The sequence below is a fragment of the Anarhichas minor genome, unplaced genomic scaffold (assembly GCF_050575085.1).
Source record: "Anarhichas minor isolate MPS153535 unplaced genomic scaffold, ASM5057508v1 ptg000062l, whole genome shotgun sequence".
Lineage (NCBI taxonomy): Eukaryota > Metazoa > Chordata > Actinopteri > Perciformes > Anarhichadidae > Anarhichas > Anarhichas minor.
Window position 1 is genome coordinate 1,814,175 of NW_027466508.1, and position 16,706 is coordinate 1,830,880.

At 45.3% G+C, this 16,706-nt stretch overlaps 1 protein-coding gene across 10 annotated transcripts in view; it reads right to left on the minus strand.

Annotated features, from left to right (window-relative positions):
* Positions 1-405: 405 nt before the first annotated feature.
* The window catches only part of chd9 (chromodomain helicase DNA binding protein 9), a 63,775-nt gene continuing 47,474 nt past the window's right edge, over positions 406-16,706 (minus strand). For 6 of the 10 annotated variants that reach the window (XM_076077637.1, XM_076077636.1, XM_076077645.1 and 3 more), the window contains 23 exons: positions 15,497-15,692; positions 14,986-15,168; positions 13,841-14,029; positions 13,526-13,636; positions 13,138-13,337; positions 12,628-12,827; positions 12,326-12,485; positions 9,284-9,373; positions 8,591-8,694; positions 8,102-8,219; positions 7,917-7,974; positions 7,724-7,772; positions 7,238-7,493; positions 6,918-7,123; positions 5,436-6,308; positions 4,985-5,157; positions 4,576-4,806; positions 3,507-3,684; positions 2,971-3,119; positions 2,577-2,807; positions 2,260-2,409; positions 2,053-2,157; positions 406-1,719 (listed from right to left, as the gene is read on the minus strand). In XM_076077637.1, coding sequence (XP_075933752.1) covers positions 778-1,719; positions 2,053-2,157; positions 2,260-2,409; positions 2,577-2,807; positions 2,971-3,119; positions 3,507-3,684; positions 4,576-4,806; positions 4,985-5,157; positions 5,436-6,308; positions 6,918-7,123; positions 7,238-7,493; positions 7,724-7,772; positions 7,917-7,974; positions 8,102-8,219; positions 8,591-8,694; positions 9,284-9,373; positions 12,326-12,485; positions 12,628-12,827; positions 13,138-13,337; positions 13,526-13,636; positions 13,841-14,029; positions 14,986-15,168; positions 15,497-15,692 — 5,152 coding nt within the window. In that variant the 3' untranslated portion in view covers positions 406-777. The remainder of the gene's footprint in view (positions 1,720-2,052; positions 2,158-2,259; positions 2,410-2,576; positions 2,808-2,970; positions 3,120-3,506; positions 3,685-4,575; positions 4,807-4,984; positions 5,158-5,435; positions 6,309-6,917; positions 7,124-7,237; positions 7,494-7,723; positions 7,773-7,916; positions 7,975-8,101; positions 8,220-8,590; positions 8,695-9,283; positions 9,374-12,325; positions 12,486-12,627; positions 12,828-13,137; positions 13,338-13,525; positions 13,637-13,840; positions 14,030-14,985; positions 15,169-15,496; positions 15,693-16,706) is intronic. The other 4 variants (XM_076077639.1, XM_076077641.1, XM_076077640.1 and 1 more) reach the window with 4 other exon arrangements.

The following is a 16,706-nucleotide window of genomic DNA, read 5'->3' on the forward strand; positions in this document are numbered from 1 at the left end:
TTTGACGGATTTAAGTTTGTGTGTTTGATTGAAAAAGGAAAGCTTTCACATTTTTTCCCCCTAATCAAAGCGATAATAAAGCAGGAGCTTCAGGTTATTCCAGAAAACGATGTGAACTGTTGCAGAAACGAACTCAACGTGATATGATGGTAAGTGAGGCTGCGTGACTTGTGCACTGGCGTGGAACATGGCAGACAGTGAATCTACAGCTTCAGTGACATTCATTAGCTGCCCAAGTTATTGCTGACATATCCAACGTATGATCTGCAAAGCATAAGTGTCAACGAACCTGTAAAAGTACCGACTATTTACAAGAGAAACCAAAGTGTCTGCCAAGAGTCGTTCTCTCCCCCCCCCCCCCAACAACCAAAATATATTAATAGTACAGCTCAACGAGCGTGTTGATGTAGTTTCACTTTTTTAATAAAATTAAATCCTGACATAATTACAATAATGCCGTTTTTTGTTGTAATTGTACACAATTGTGGTTCACAGAGTTCAGAAATCTACTAAAGTCTGACATGCAAAATGTCTCAAAACAAGACTGTACCTTGTGAACAAACACTGAAATTTTATTTCAGTTCTTTTTAAGTCAGTTTTTCCTGTTTTTGTAAGGTTTTTGTAGTCTTTATTACACAACATTTTAGTTAGTTCTTGTATTTACACGTAAAGAAATCGTAACATAAGTGCTGGAAAATCCATATATATGTGAATATATGTATACATTTCTAGGCGATACATAAATAAATTTATAATTATATATTCATGGGTTCAGTTCTAATCACTAGAGTCTGAATCATCTGATGAAGAAGAGCCCCCAGACTCTGATGAAGACGACTCGGCTTTCCCCGAACCCTCAGGACCACTGTTCTCCTTTTGTTCTGCGGAGTCCTCTTCTTCATCGTCTAATGCCTCATCATCCTCGTCTCCGTCCCTCTCTGCCACTAGCCGCTCGATCTCCTGCGCCGATGACTGCGAGACCGCCGGCGGAGGAGGACGAGCAGGAGGGAGGGTGGGGTCACTGTTTGAGCTCTGCGGCTGTGTGGCAGACACAGGAAGGTTAAGGCCTGGAGTGAGAAGCATCCCTGGGTAAAGCATACTGGAAAGTAACAAGGGGTTAAGAGACAGTGGGTGACTGGAGGCTGCAGAGGCAGCTGAAGCACTTTGTGGGGCGGTGGCAGAGGAAGAGGAGCTGGAAGTGGAGGAAGGAGTCGTGTTCGGCCCCTCTGTCCTTTCTCCTTTGGTGTCCGAGGTGTGAGCGGGGAACTTAGAGGCAGACGGCTCTTTCGTCTTCTCCTCAGAGCTTCCTGTGCACTCCTGAGCAGGCTTCCCAAGCAAGCTACTCATGCCCAGCAGGTTTGGCAATCCAGCCATACCAGACAGCATCATGGGAAACATGGCAGCCAAGTTACTTGCAGCCATGTTGCTAGCGTCAGACGGCAGCCCCATCAGGCCCGCGGTGAGCTGCAGGGACTGTAAGCTCTGGAGGTTTTGCTGGAAGGCCTGCAGGCTGGTCAGGTCCATCCCAGAGAGGAGGCCGTTGGCCAGCAGGGGGTTCAGGCCCAGGGCGGAGACCGCTTGGTTGGGTGCTGCTGCTGCAGCTGCCGCCGCCGCCGCCTTGGCCAGAGGATTCTTAGGTCGACGCCCACGCCGGCTCACCTCCTCAGGAACGATGGGTCCCGTTAGGATTCTGTCAAACATGCTCTCTGGAAGGTAGCCCTGGAGACAACATGGAAGGTATATGCATGGTTAGCAGTGGGGTTAACACACACACACACACATATTCATTGCTAGTTTATTAGGTACACCTAGCTAACACTAATGAAGTCCAATACAACAGCCCTGCAACAATTCAACAGCATCACAACCTACAGCCTTCAAAATCACCTCCCTAAAAACACGTTAAGGCCTTCATGAAAGGATTTGTTGCTGTGCAGTTGTATTAGTTTTGGCTGGGAGTAACTAATAAACTGGTAACTATATCCACACTGTTATATGGCCTTTCATGATGTAACAGTTTTGATCTGATGAATGTGTTACTTTGTGACTCACCGAGTGTTTGACCACGTCAGCCCATTCAGGTGGGACTCCGTACTCGGGGTTCTCCTGAAGGAACCGGCACAGCTCCTTCAGAGGAGGAGCAAAGGCTCCACCAACCTACAAGCAAGATTACAGACAACGTGAACCAAAGTGCACAACAGGCCAGATAAATATTCTACATTTAGGAAACATACAGTCATCTAACCACATAGAACACACCTTGCGGGCATTTCTCCTGTTGATGATCTGAACCCTTTCCTCTCCGGTCAGACTGTTCACATCAATCTTGTTGGGGTTCCTGCAGCGGTGCCTCTTCTGCTTGGGCCGCCCATCCTGGAAGTGGAACTGCATTTGCATCTTATTTACACCCTGGACATAAAATGTCAAACTGATGTTCAGTAGAGCATATTTATTCCATGAAATCTTAATTTAAACCCTCTGTGAACATGTTTATATCTTTTTATATCATATTATCTGATCATGGATTTACCTTTAACACTACACAAACCTTCCTATAGGAAAAAAAAAGGACTCACAGGGATAAAAGCTCCTGTGTCTGCCACAAAGCCAGGGTGCTCCATTAGCCACTGTTCAAGATCTTTCCTCCTGGGAGCATCATCCCCAGCAAGCCTGGTGCCATCTTTGAGGTTGATGACGGGGACCCTGCTGTCGGTGTCCGCGGGGACCTGATTAGCGCTCTGGCTGAAGCCCGGCACAGGGGCCACAGCCATGCCCACCTGGCCAATACCGCCCCACCCTGGAGGCACCTGGAGACACACGAGCACAAAACAGTGTTTTATATTATTTACATCACAGTTCATCATATACACCACACTGGGGCAAACAATTATCATTATCATTTCTTATTTGAAGGTTTGCGGTACCATGAACCTGTATTATGGCACACAAGCTCCTCAGATAGCTGCTTACCTGATCAGGAACAGAAGGGACTCTACTCCTGTTCATGAAGAGCAGGTCCATCCCCTCCACGTTCTTCCTCCTTCCCCTCCGCCTCTTCACCACTGGCTGACCATCCAGTACTCCGTTCAGCCTCATCTGACCAGTAAGATCTGGAGGCACTGCAGAGGAAGCACCTTGTTAGCTGTGAACTACTGTGTGAAGTTTGGCCTAATTAAAAGTGAAATGATGAAACCTTAAGATATATTCTCTTTTTGCTTTAAATTTGATTTTTTATAACTTTCATCTCCAGCATCAGTTAGGTACTTTATCAAAAGGTCAGATGACATATTTCGGACTGATAGATTTTTCTACTAAGTAAATGTCCGTGCAATCAAAGCCAGTAGGGCTTAAGAAGATGGCTCGTGTCGACGCAGTCTTCCAAGTCACACAAAAACAATACTTTGCTGCCATCTAGTGGTGGTAAAGAAAACAGGCTGGACCATCTCTCGCAACACATTCTGTATGGACAGGTCTTACGGTATTTGCTGTATTTTAAATAAACACACCAGTCTGGAAGCTGCACTGAGGCTTGGTGATGTCAGCCAGGCCGGTGTCCGAGGCGCTCTGCAGCTCGTGAAGCCGTGCCAGGTACTGCTGCTGGGCCTGGGGGCCCTCCTCCGACTCAAGGGGCCTCTTCAGAGGTAGACCTTGTTTCTGGAAGGTCAACTTCAGACTTCCCTCCTGCTATACACACAGACAAACATGGTGTTGGATTCATCTTGGATGATTTATAGTCTTCTTCTGTTTTGGGAGTTTGTCTATCCAGTGTTTTAAGGATCATAAAGCAAATGTGTCTTGTGTCTTTCATATCGCTAATATTGCTATATACTGGTGGGCATGTTGGTTTTGAAATTTGTGTAGTAAATTATCATTTCATTTGAAAGAATTTCTTACAATAAATGTAAATATTTCCATGTACTTCATTGTTAGTAGTATTGGGACACATGAACACACAGAGGCAAGTGGCTAGTAGGGCAGTGGGTAAAGTCTATCCACAGTTTGAACTGTAGTGGGAAGCCATGCCAAAGAGATAGCTGCTGTCAGCATAAAAATATTTTATAGGTAACAAACAGCAGGCGTCTGAGGGTCTGCCATGGTAAAAACCATACAATGTTGGGAAAGAATCAAAAAGCAACACAAAAGCAAGGAATAAATGGAAGCAAGTGAGAGGCCTGCAAAGTTAATAGCCATGTCGCCTTGAAGCAGATTAGAGAACACCCACAGCCAAGGTCTCCATTTCAATCAGATTATAAGCAAGACCCCTTCAGTCTAGAGAGGCTTCAAGCTGAACCTTATTATATTCTCATGACCGAGTGATTTGTGCTCATGTAATCACAGCCTCAGAGCCCAATTCAAACTGAGTGTGTGGGAAAGGAGAGGAAGGCTGCTATTAAATTAATCTCTCCTCCTGCCAGGCAGTCAAAACCACTAATCACACCCAAAGGAAAGAAGGAAGAAAACCAGTGAAACATGCTGAACACGGCAGCTAGCACCGGCCATGGCAGCGGAAGTAGTAGGGTCCTACGATTAGGGCAAAGCGGAGGGAGGAGGGGAGGAAGGGAGAAATCAACATACATCGTTCAGTTTTACTGAGAACTCCTTGTTTTCTGCAACATGCTTGGTCACCTTTGACCCCTGTGGTGAGGCAGAGGGGTCCTCGCACAGGCTGTTGGCGTTGTCCAGCAGCTTGGTGGTGTAGAAGGAGGCCACTGCACCTCCAGGCTCGTAGACCCGACGTGTTCCGGGCCACTTGCCCTTCAGCACTGCCTGGCAGATGCTGTCCAGGCGGTTGATGATCACGCGATCCTAAATGATCAGCACACAATCAGCACACTCAAACTCTGTGAAATCAGTTTGATTATCAGAGACAGATACTTATTCAATGATTAAATATTCCCCTTTTAGCTGAATACTTGATTTGATGCTTTGTAAGCCATGCAGTGTTGTTATGCATCTCTGCATCACCACAGTGACAGCAGTTCACCTTTGGCCAGTAGGATGCAGCGAGCATGTATCCTCCTCCTCCCTGGAAAGGATGCGACGAGTTGTTGGTGATGCCGTTCTCCGCTGCATGGGTGTCTTGGGTTTCGTCCTGCATAGTGCTCAGAGACGCCACACTGTCCTCATCGAAGCCCTTCACACTTGTTGCTGCAGGCACTGAGAATGTCACAGGACACAGAGACAGACATTAGAAACACACTTAAACCCGAGTCAGAGAGAAAGTGTGCAGACACAGTTTTATGTATTATGTAATATATTGGTGTATTGCCGTCCAGAGCCAAACAATTAAACCATATACATGGTATATTATATTTACACCATCTAGATGGTCAGTCATTTTGTGATACATGTCTTCGCTCCAAACAAAACAAGAAATATTACGTTTTTTTGTCACCTACACATTATTAGAAAGAGTTTGGGTTTGAGGTACTCACCTTTCTTCTTCCCTTCCGCTCCCTCACTTCCACTGTCATCAGACGATGATGAGGAGGACGATGATGATGAAGAGCCAGAGGAGCAAGACGATGAAGAGGAGGAGGAGCTGGACCCGGAATGTGACGAGGAAGAAGAGGATGATGAGGAGGAGGAAGAGGAGCGCGATGAAGAGCTTGAGGAGGAGCCACCTGAGTCGGACTCTGAGCCACGCCTAGCCTCCCTGCGGCTCCTCTTGGCCTTCTTAGGCTTCCTCTCAGAGGAGTTGGGTGTGAGCGGTTTGGTTCGTGCCGCCACCATCTGCCTCTCTTTATCCCTCGCTTCAGACAATGGCTTCTCCTCCAGACCTGTGGGAGTAGCCGGTGCTGGAGGAGGGCTCCAACTCTCCCCCTGCTTCTCCCGGCCCTCCTCCCCCTCTGAGGCTGGTTCCACTTTGGGTACAACCCCACTGGGCTCTGTCTCTCTCTGGGCAGGTGGAGGCAGCGGAGAGGCTGTCAACACTGAGCTGGGGGCCTGCTGGCACTGAGGGTGTAGAAGTGGGGTGGATGTGCGCGATTGCTGCTGTGTAGATTTTGTTTGGCTGTAGTTGCGTTGGGCAGCCATGAAGCTGAGCTCAGCGTCTCTCAGAATGTGGTAATCTGTGCGGCTGACGCCATGTTTGGCAGCTCCAATCAGCAGGTCACGGTCATGGCTACCAGCCTCCCACCAGACGGGCAGGTCTGAGCTCATCTGGCACAACGGCAGGCGCTCATAGAGTAACTGATGGCAAAGAACCTGTTCCCTCACCTGGCGAAGCAACTCTACTCTGTACAGCGTACGAGATGCTCGCTCCTCTGTGATGGGCTGGATGGTCAGAGACAGATCCACCGCAGAGTCTGGAACAAAGATGAAGGTGTGAGAGAGAGAGAGTGAGAGGAAATAAACGCTGCCAAAGACCTGTTTGTGCCTGGAGTCCAAACATCACACTGTTTGTCTTTCTACAAATCATTAACCTTATCAGCCTCAATACTGCTGCGCGAGCTTATTTATTAAGGTGCCACTGACCTCCCTCCAAAATCAAACCATGAATGAGTTCAGGTCATAAGGCAATAACCGTAAGCACTGTTACTGACATTGCCTTGTCAGGGCATTGTGCAATAAAGAATAAATACATAATAAATCCTAATATGGCATTTTCACTGACACAAGCTATTGGTTGACAGATACAAGACACATTATACTTACTTATTTTCATTTCATTCATAAATTCATTTGTTACTAAAAAAATGTTTAGCAATTGGACGAGCACAATTGCTTGTTATGATCATAGGGTATAGCAGTTAACAGGGTGACTGCTTTAAGTCAAAAAACAACAGAGAGATGTGGTCGTCTGAGTTTCCACACTTCCTCACTTGGTGTAAGGTGTACAATTAATGACTTGCGCGTGTGTGTGTGTGTGTGTGTGTGTGTGTCTACATATGGTAATAAGCAAGTCGATTTCTGACCTCCCTCTTTGGGTGGCAGGCGACACACCCTTCGGCACATGGAGGTAAAAGCACACAGGTATTTCTGCAGGCTCTCGTCAGTCTTTTTGTGCAGCCGAGCCATGGCCCTGAACTTGGTCCAGTCGAACCGGCCAGGGTTTGGGTCGAAAACAACACCAAAAGTGGAGACCACACGGTAGAAGTCAGCCTCTTCTCGCCTGGTCCATCTGGGGAAAGTGAGAAAAGCACCCTGTAGTAGCAATCTAATCTTTGATATTCTTTCTCACTGATCAAAACATTTCATGTCTCAGCAAAAACATTGGCCGGCTCTGTGTTCTGACCTTTGCTGCCGTTCAATCTTGGCAACCATCTTGGGGTTGAGGGTGTCGTTGAGTGAGGGGGGCAGCGGACACAGTGGAGCAGACAGTATCATGGTCGACGGAGACGGAGTCTGAGTCTGGTGGATCTGGTGGATCTGGAGGATCTGCCGGCTCTTGGTGTAGCGCTGGGAGGCCGTGATCAGTCGCCTCAGCCTGGCTGTCAGCACCGAGGGGGATGGCCAGTAGGAAGTTTCACCTCCAGTCACTGGAACTGCGTCTGGATCAGAATAATATACAGCACAAAGAACGTTCAAATTCCCAAAATCTGCATGCCATTATTTATACATTTGTTTGTAATTTTTGTAGGAAGCATGTCGCGCACGTGTCATTTTCCTCTTAACTTTAAAATTCACAACTTTTCAGATTTCTGCCATCGGTGGGAAGCCTGTATTTAAAATAATCACAGTAAAGATAATCCACTGTGGATTACAAGCATCTAATACTCACCTCCGGCATTGTCAGTGACAACCAAGTCTCCAGGAGAAGAGGCATCATCCTGCATGAGAAGACGGTGTAGTGTGTGTTTATGACAGGACAATGTTTAATTATAAATCAGACAGGGGGGATAATTCCATCAACTAGTCAGACTGATGTGCTTTATCACAGGATCAACATGCACCACTGGTTCACGTGGCCTTACCTCCATATCGTCCTTCAGCAGAGCTGGAGCAGGCTTGTACTCGGGGTCATCCACATCCCTGCGCACACAGATAAAGTTTGTGTCAGTTTTACAGTTGACAACTAAGCCGATACATTTTGTTTTTTAAATATCTAAACTTAAGCAAAGCACATTAAAACAAAAGGCCACATAATGTTAGTACTGACCCATCCATGAAATCGTTGCCTCTCTGTTCGGCAGCGATGGCTTTCTCATCTGGACGTCCCACACGGTCTAGGAAGCACAGGGTCGGGTCTGCACGGACTGTGTTGTACTTCTCATAACCTGGGAGAGCACAGGCGGTAAAGCAAATACCAAAAAAGTTAGCACACGGAAACTCTTAGATAGTGACCAAGCAATATACACAAGCTGGAGGATTTCCCACAATCACCTGGTATCAAAGGAAAAAGTACTGACAGTGAAGCCAAAAATTATAAGTTCACTTTTTTTCCCCGTTTTAAAACAATTGGTCTCAGAGAAACTTTAAATACTGTTATATAGTTACTCGTTTTATATCAGGTACTGACTTTTCCCCTTCTGTAAAAACCACAGATGCTTTTAGAGTATAGTCGAGACTAACTTCAACTCTAGGGCACACATTTCTCATCTGGATTACCTTATTTAAACAAGTCACAGTACAGGTTGAGGTTTCTCACCATGCTTATAGACACCCAGCAGCAGACACTTGTCACAGATGGCATCCCACCACAATGCTGGCAGCTCCGAATGGTCAGGGTCTGGCACCCAGATCTTTATCTCACTAAAGAGGAGGAGGACATTTAGACAGATACCATGTGGGGGAATCTTTATTGATTAGATCCATTTACTGACACTTTTAATCTGCTTCCATATGCGGTCTTAATTTGCTTTTATAACACTATTAACTGTCCAGGAGGTCAAACACACAGCTCCCCATGGAGTGCTTTTATTGTGAAACAACAAATCAGAATTGTGGAACAATAAAAGCTTCTGATTTTCTTGTTAACGGCCGTCTTTATTAAACATTTTCAACATCGCTGTGTAAAAGCAAACAAAAATGAAAAACTCCCCCATCTTTAACCAGCAGATGGAGCTCTGCAACCATCTTATTCATTTAGCTGATCAGTCGTTTCTTCCTTCAACAGGTTGATACCATATGCTAATGACCATGAATCCATTTTACCAAACTATTCCATTATCTGAGCAGGTCTGGAATCCTACAACCACCCTAGGCAGTGGTTGGGTACCATCGACTGTATTACATTTGTTAAATAAAGTGCTTGTGTTTCAAGAGTCTCTAAAAAAAAAGCAAACAATGATTAAAAACATAGGGCAGCAAGTGTATGTAAGGTAAGGTAACAGCTGCTCACCTGGAGTCCACGCCGTCGAGCACCGTCTGGGCCTGGCTTCCTATCACCTCTTGTTTCAGGTAGTAGAGCATTCTGACCCTGAGCAGCACCCTGCACAGAGAAAACCCACTGGTCACAACAAAGCCCTGACCACGCACAAATGCTGAGTGAGCAGAACCAACACACGCGCAGCAACTTGTTGAACACAATGCAAACGAGTGAAATGTGTGACAATTTAATCCTAAAACTGCCCCGCATAGTCCTCGTCCCATCATTTCACACAAACAGCGTACACTCTACTGAATTCATGTTTAATACAGACACCTGTACTGTAGGATTTTTACAGCTATGAATCATAAGTCATTTATAGCTGTACAGGCCTTCCACAGAGCAGGTATACACAACAGGCCTCATCAATTAAGTTGTTGAATTAGAGTTTCACTGAAGTTGACACTCGTGTACGGACCACATGGGGAGTCATGGGCAGCTCCACAGCCAGGCCCCGCGGACTGAATGAACAGACAACGGTCTCTCTCCAGTCGTCGTGTGGTTGTGCTCTGGCAGTAGATTAAGGCTGGGAAGTCGAGGCTGACAAGGTAGCGAGAGGCTGACTCACAGGGGAGACATTAGCTCTGTGATGCATGATCACAGATCAGAGCCAGCAGGCTTTGAGCGAAGACGCAGTGAAGTGGGGGGAACTGTGGTGCGCTGGTGTGCCAGGCGGTAACGTCTAGTATGCCTTGAGATTTTGCTTAATGTAGAAAGCGGTCTGTGTAATGATTTCTGTCCCAACACAAAACTATTTGATATCTCATCCTGTAAAGCGGTGGCACGGAGGTTTTGGGGATTTCTGGCACGAGGGTAAAAATCTCTGTGGGGCATTGCTATTAATGTGGAGTCATTAGCTGTCCTACAATTACTCTTCACAGAATGGTTACATCTCAGAGGATACTGTAACTCTCCACTGACTTTGCCAAATGAGCAGGGAAATTTAGGAAAAATCCAAATTGGCACATCCAGCTTTCCTGAAAGAAGCCCCGAAACCTGTTGCCTGACTACTAGTGTCGCAACAGTTGTTCCTAAATAAGACTAAGAACACGGAGAGTGAAGTAACATCTCTAGATACACTTTTATATTTTCTACTACTTTGTATTTGCAAAAAATCCCTATCACATTATGTAAACCTGTGGCCTCTTCTCCTACCAAAGCTTCTCTACAGCGCTGCTCTGTTTTTTAAGAGCACGGTGAGAGTTGTGGACTGCTGCTCTGAAATATAGCATGCCAGGCATTCCATCTTTTTTATCCTGTGATTCAGCTAAATATTGTTATAAATGAGCCCTGAATCCTTCCCCGATGCACTGACAGGACAAGGAAAAACTGCAGGGCTCCCAGGTCTGTCTGTGTGCGGGAGTGATGGATGTCTGTGGTGACCGGTCTGGACTTGTAGCTCTGGTAAATCAAAGTCTTAAACTTCCTCCCCTTTCCTCCTCCACCCTCCATCCTCCTGTGTGACTGGACGCACCCAGGAGCAGCTGCTGCTTCCTCTGCCTGTCAGCACAACCCTTCATCACTCTCCTTCCAAGCCTTTGTTAGTCTGCGAGTGTGAGTGTGTGTGTGTTTGTGTGTTGTAGTTCACTCTGAGAGGCAGCAGAGGATCTCACCACAGTCATACACAGTCTTTTAGAAGCAAATAAGCCAAGTATGCATGACATGAGTGGCATGAAAATAATCCTCTCATGGTCTGTTCACAGAAAAACAATCCATCAAAAACCAGCGTAACGGCGGGAGATTACTGAGTCACAGACGCAATTCTGATTCAAAACACACCAACACCATGAAATCTTTATGTTCTTTATGTCTTCTCAAAACCGTGTCCTCCATGTCAAAGCAGATTTAATCCTCAGTTTCACATCTTTACTACGGTATGCAGTAAAGGATATTTTATAGCCAGACAGTAAAAAGCCCACACAAACTGCTTGAGGAACAAGAACATTCACAACGTGATTGATCCATGGTGATCAGAAGTTGATCTTTCGCTCTTATCAAGAAGTTTGGAACCCGTCAGAATCATTCGTCACTACTTCTTATAGTTTCCATGCCTGTGTAAAAGTCTTACATTTACGGCCCTGTTAAGGAAGGCAGTGAACACCCCCCCACCCCACCCCCACCTCAGTCCAGCCCACCCCCACCAGTCACATTCCAGGTCCTCGAAGGGAAAATGCAGAAGTCAGCAACTTGCTGACTGCGTGTCCCCATTTGCCTGGCATGTCACATATCAGACAATCCCTGGATTCAGCACAACTGAACCAGGAAACAATGGAGAACTTTCTATGGAAGCTGCAGCGCTCGGCATCCAAAGCCCTACAGACACAAGCCCCCCTTTTAAAACGAAGCAGCCATCTATTTGGCTTTATATCTCAGCGGCCCATGTTTTGATAGCAGCCATCTTTTTCCCTCCGTCTGTAAATAAGAGAGATCTATGACGGCCATTAGCTCGGCTGAAGTCTCATTAAGAATCGTATCAGTCAGCTGGTCTCGATGAGAAGCACGCCTGTTAATGAATCATTCTACTGTCGGCTCCAATAGACATTTTAGTGCCTCCTAATTACTGTGGCTTTGAGGTGCCCCAGTTAAAACTTGAGCCGTGTGCAAACTGTTTTCCAACACTACGGCTTCATTTTATTAAAAATAATCTGATAAAATCTGGTGCTAGAAGACAATAATGACCACCTGCCAGTTGCTATAACAGCGAGTGTATTTGAACACAGACACAAGAACACACACCCTCAACCCACAAGACATTAAATTAACCAACCAGACTAGTCACCATGTGCACTGTTATCAAGATAAATGCACGACTATACCATATTTCAACCATCTCGCCCATCTAGTGACATCTATCTTTTGTGGTTACTACTTCTGCTGTCTTATAAACAGCTGGTTTCTTATACAGTTGGTGATGTTGGACTAAAATCTAATTTAGTGTCCTACTCAAAGAAAACTGAACTGGATTTAAGTGAAATGTTGAATTTACAACGTACGGATGAATAAGGAAACACCTACTTGTTGCAGTGATGTTTGAGGTGTTTCTTGTAGCCGTCGTCCTGAAGCATGTGCTCTGGGTTGTGTTTCCTCAGCCACTCAGCTTTGTGGATGTCAAAGGAGCTGGACTGGGTTTTCATCTTCTTACCCTTTCTGCCGCGAGGGACTGGAGCAGACAAACCTATCGGAACAAGAGGAGGTTGAGTCGTACAGGTACAGGTTATGAAATTGTTTCCCAAATCCCGCTCAGTCCAATATCTCCATGCGCCACTGTCTGCTGTGATAAGGCCAGCTAAATGTAGGTTAGAAGTCCTGAGACTCACCCAGGTGATTCTGCAGCTCCTTGGTGTGTCCGTCCTCAGTAGGGGCGATCAGGTCCCACATGAAGCTTTTGATTTTGTCATCTCCACGGTAATGGACCAGGCAGTAAGACAGCAGGGCCCTGCAAATGGACTCCACATCCCTCTCTGTCAGCTGCTTCTTGAAACGCCCATGATTGAGAATATCCTTCCAACGACCCCACCTGGAAGACAAGGGGCACAAGCAAAATTAAAGAAAAGAGGTTTCAGATTAAAATCACTTCACAAGCTATACTACTTTGAGGACACTTGATGTACTTGGTTTTGCCATGATAGTAATGTTGATTTCTTTATAACAGTCATTAGTTACGTACAGTGAGGGATATTGGGACAAAGTCCAACAAATTAATGATACAGGACACAAAAATGTATCACACATTGTTAGAATTCTGTTTAAAAACACCAGTCGAGTCATATCTATGAACAATATCAGCACAGTTGCTATAATGGCTTAAACTATTTCAAAAGTCTTACCCATAAACAAGCAGGTTCTTCTCTACTCTGAAGCACTCTGTGCGTCCATAGCTGTTGAGGCGGTCGTGGTTTCGCCTAAGCTTGGGTTTGGTGTCGTCACTGTCGCTGTTGCCCTCTGAAAGCTCTGCCAACTCATCCTTGGTGGCACTGAACGGCCTGGTCTGCTTTCTGACACGAGGAGTGTCGATCACCAAGCTGTTCTGTAGCGAGGGAATGGAGGGCGGACAACATTTCAGCAAAGGGCTTTCAAGGTCTATAACGCAGATAAAAGAAGGCTGCAGCCCCACTGGATGTCCAGCCATTATGTCTTTATTAGATGCAACACATCTTTGTGAGAAAGGTCCTAATTATCCTCTGTATAGTTTATTATTTGTGGTGAAGTACATACTCTGCCGTTTGCCATATCCATATCAATGTCAGCCTTTTGGGCCCATTTGTCCCAGAAGTTGGGGTCATCCAGAGAGATGTCTGTGCGGTTTCCGGACGCCACAAAACTGGCCTGAAAGCAGACATGAATAAGATATCAAAACATAATCATATTGACATTCCCTGTATGGTGTGTCAAAAGCTGCTCCTGGCCAAAAACCAACGACAACCAGTGACCTGTAAAATGTAGCCGTCCCTAATCCCATAGAGAATGGGTAAAAACATTTCAATTTACATCACTTAGTGTTAGAGCAGCCATATTATCCATTTCATTCACCTTGGCAAAAGTGGATCCTCGTCCCTCAGACTCGATGGTGATGGTCTTTGTCCTGCGCTGGAGGATCTGATCGATGTCCTCCTCACAGAACTTGGCCCCTTCATCCTCGTCATCCATGATGGCCCCGTATGCACCACGTCGCAAAAGATCCTCAATCTCCTTCTTAGACAGCTGCTGCTGCTGCGCTGCCTGAGAGGCACGGAGAAGGAGAGCAACATTTAGGGTCAGGGAACGATATACAGTAAATAGGTGCAAAATGAAACTGTAAGGAACATATTAAACGATACCTGAAAGAATTCTGTTAAATACACAACAAACATGATGGATTATTATAATTCTAATATCAGCAGCCCTGTATCTAACCCCTACAGATTTTTACTATGCAAATATGTTCAGTCAGACCAGATGTAGAAACCTGCTAATAGCTCAACCTCCTTTTCCTTCTGCTAATTCTCAGAGGACACCAACTGTAGCAAAACACCCACCTACACACTTCAAACACTGTTGACACACTCCCTCACAACGAGATTAGACTCTAATAGGATCGGCTACACTCACTAAATTTCACCAATTTTTGAGAGTGAGCTCCAAGTTTTAGGGTTTGTGAACAGTTCTATTTTCTTTGCATCACTCAAGACTGATATCAGAAATGGTTGACTACGTTATTGTTGAGGAGACTATTGGAAGAAATATTTAGTCCTTTATTTCTATAACAGCACTCATTCTCACACGATGCTTAGAGGAAAGTCCGAGTTAGTGAGGATAAGAAACTTAAAGGATAACCCGCTCTACCCACTTCCAAATTTCACTTCAAAGTGTTTAAGATTTTAAGGAGTTATTTAATATGACACTAAACTGAGTAGTAGGAGAATAAGCCGCAAAGAGTAAACAAATAATGAATAAAAAGTGTAAACAAGCTCTATGATTAGAACAGTGCCACGCCAGGCTTTTGCCGTTTCCTGCTCGTTTTTGTGTTATGTGATGACGAGATAGTGAACGTCTAGCCAAGATCTTCTTGTGAAATTGATCGCTTTCATCACAAGCACTGTCTGACAACAAGAAAATTAACTGAACATAATTTACATTACTAAATGATTTAATTCCCCTTTTTGATTCCAGACCATTTGGACAATTCTCAAACTTACCCCTCCCCCGGCGCCTCCACCCAGGCTGTTATCTCGGCCACTCATGCTCTGCAGCACTGCTTTGTCCAGGCCCAGCTTGAGGCTGGCGCGATCGAACATTTCTCGCTCGTACGAGTTCCTGGTGATCAGACGGTACACCTTCACTGCCTTGTTCTGACCGATACGATGGCAGCGCGCCTGGGCCTGTGAAGAGCAGACAAGAAAAAAAAAAAACGTGTAAAATGCACCGCACATACAAAAAGGAGATTTAGTGATGACATCTTTAGTTTGGCATTAATGTCATCTGACCCTAAATTATGGTAATTTTAATTATTGAGTGAAATTTGCATGTGGTCTTTATGGGACATAGTGTCACTTGTTGTGGTGATGCGACTTGTTGGTAGTTCTTTACATGAACAGATGTCACACGAGAGATAACTATTAGAATGCCAAAATTCTTGAATGCCTGCACATTAATGGGACAAATCTACTACAGCACTACGTTGCACCTACTGCTCAGGTTGTGTCGTACCTGCAAGTCGTTCTGCGGGTTCCAGTCCGAGTCGAAGATGATGCAGGTGTCTGCTGCTGTGAGGTTGATTCCCAGGCCACCAGCTCTTGTGCACAGAAGGAAAACAAAGCGCTCCGAGTCGGGCTTACTGAAGCGGTCGATAGCTGCCTGCCGCAAGTTCCCACGAACACGTCCATCTATTCGTTCGTACAAGTACCTGCAACACAAAAAAAGCGAGCCATGATGTATGCATTGCAATAACTGATTGAATACATGGCTTGTTCTGCATATCTTCACTGTGAACGTTTACACATTCTGCACAGCTCTCTCAATCCAAAATAGTTATATTTACCCAAAACCTTACTTTCATTTTGCTTCCCTTCTGCACCTGGAAACTGTATCCCAAATCAATAAATAAAACTATTTCTACAAGGAGTGGTTATATGCTCTTTCATCCTTGTGTCCATTCTCATCCCCTCCCACAATCCGACCCCCAGGGCAAACCACTTCCAGTCAGAAGAAACCTCACAGAACAGAAAACCTGCTCGTCTAAATATAGTGGAGCCCCGAGGGCTTCTATAACCTGCTGCTGAACCTTGTCTGAGGTCTGTACTGCGCAGCGCCTCACATGTTGACAATAGTTTAGGGTTTGCTCCAGCTGCTGGTGGTGGTGGGGGGGAAGAGAGAAACACAAGAGCAACAAAAGTACATACAGAGACCCAAAAAAGTCAGGTATATGAAACATAAAAGTTAAAGCTGAAGATGAGAACTATAAACCAGAAAGCTCTAATGCAATATTCAAATTCCTAAATGCCATTAAATTCAAACCCTTATGGCTAGTTGTTAACCTTTCCCCATGATAGTCCTGCTGTTAAGTTTTACCTGACCACTCACTCCATTTCAGCTTTTTATGGGACTTTTGGGCATTACCTGACACAAAACCTTTCTGCTTTTTTCCCCCTTTTTCTTTCACTCTAATTATAGAGCTAACAAATCATACATTTTGCACAGAGAGAGAAATGGATGGGTAATTAGTGTTTGCATGTTGCATGTGGGTACACTACCTATTGTCTAGTGCTATGATATGTTACAGCACATTTTGGCCCAAACAGGATAAATGGATGCAGAAATAGATGGATGGATGTGTTGTTTTGACTTAATTGATGTGATGAAACACCAGGCTCCATACCTCTAATCACTAATGCTTCTGCTGCCAACTACTCTCACTAAC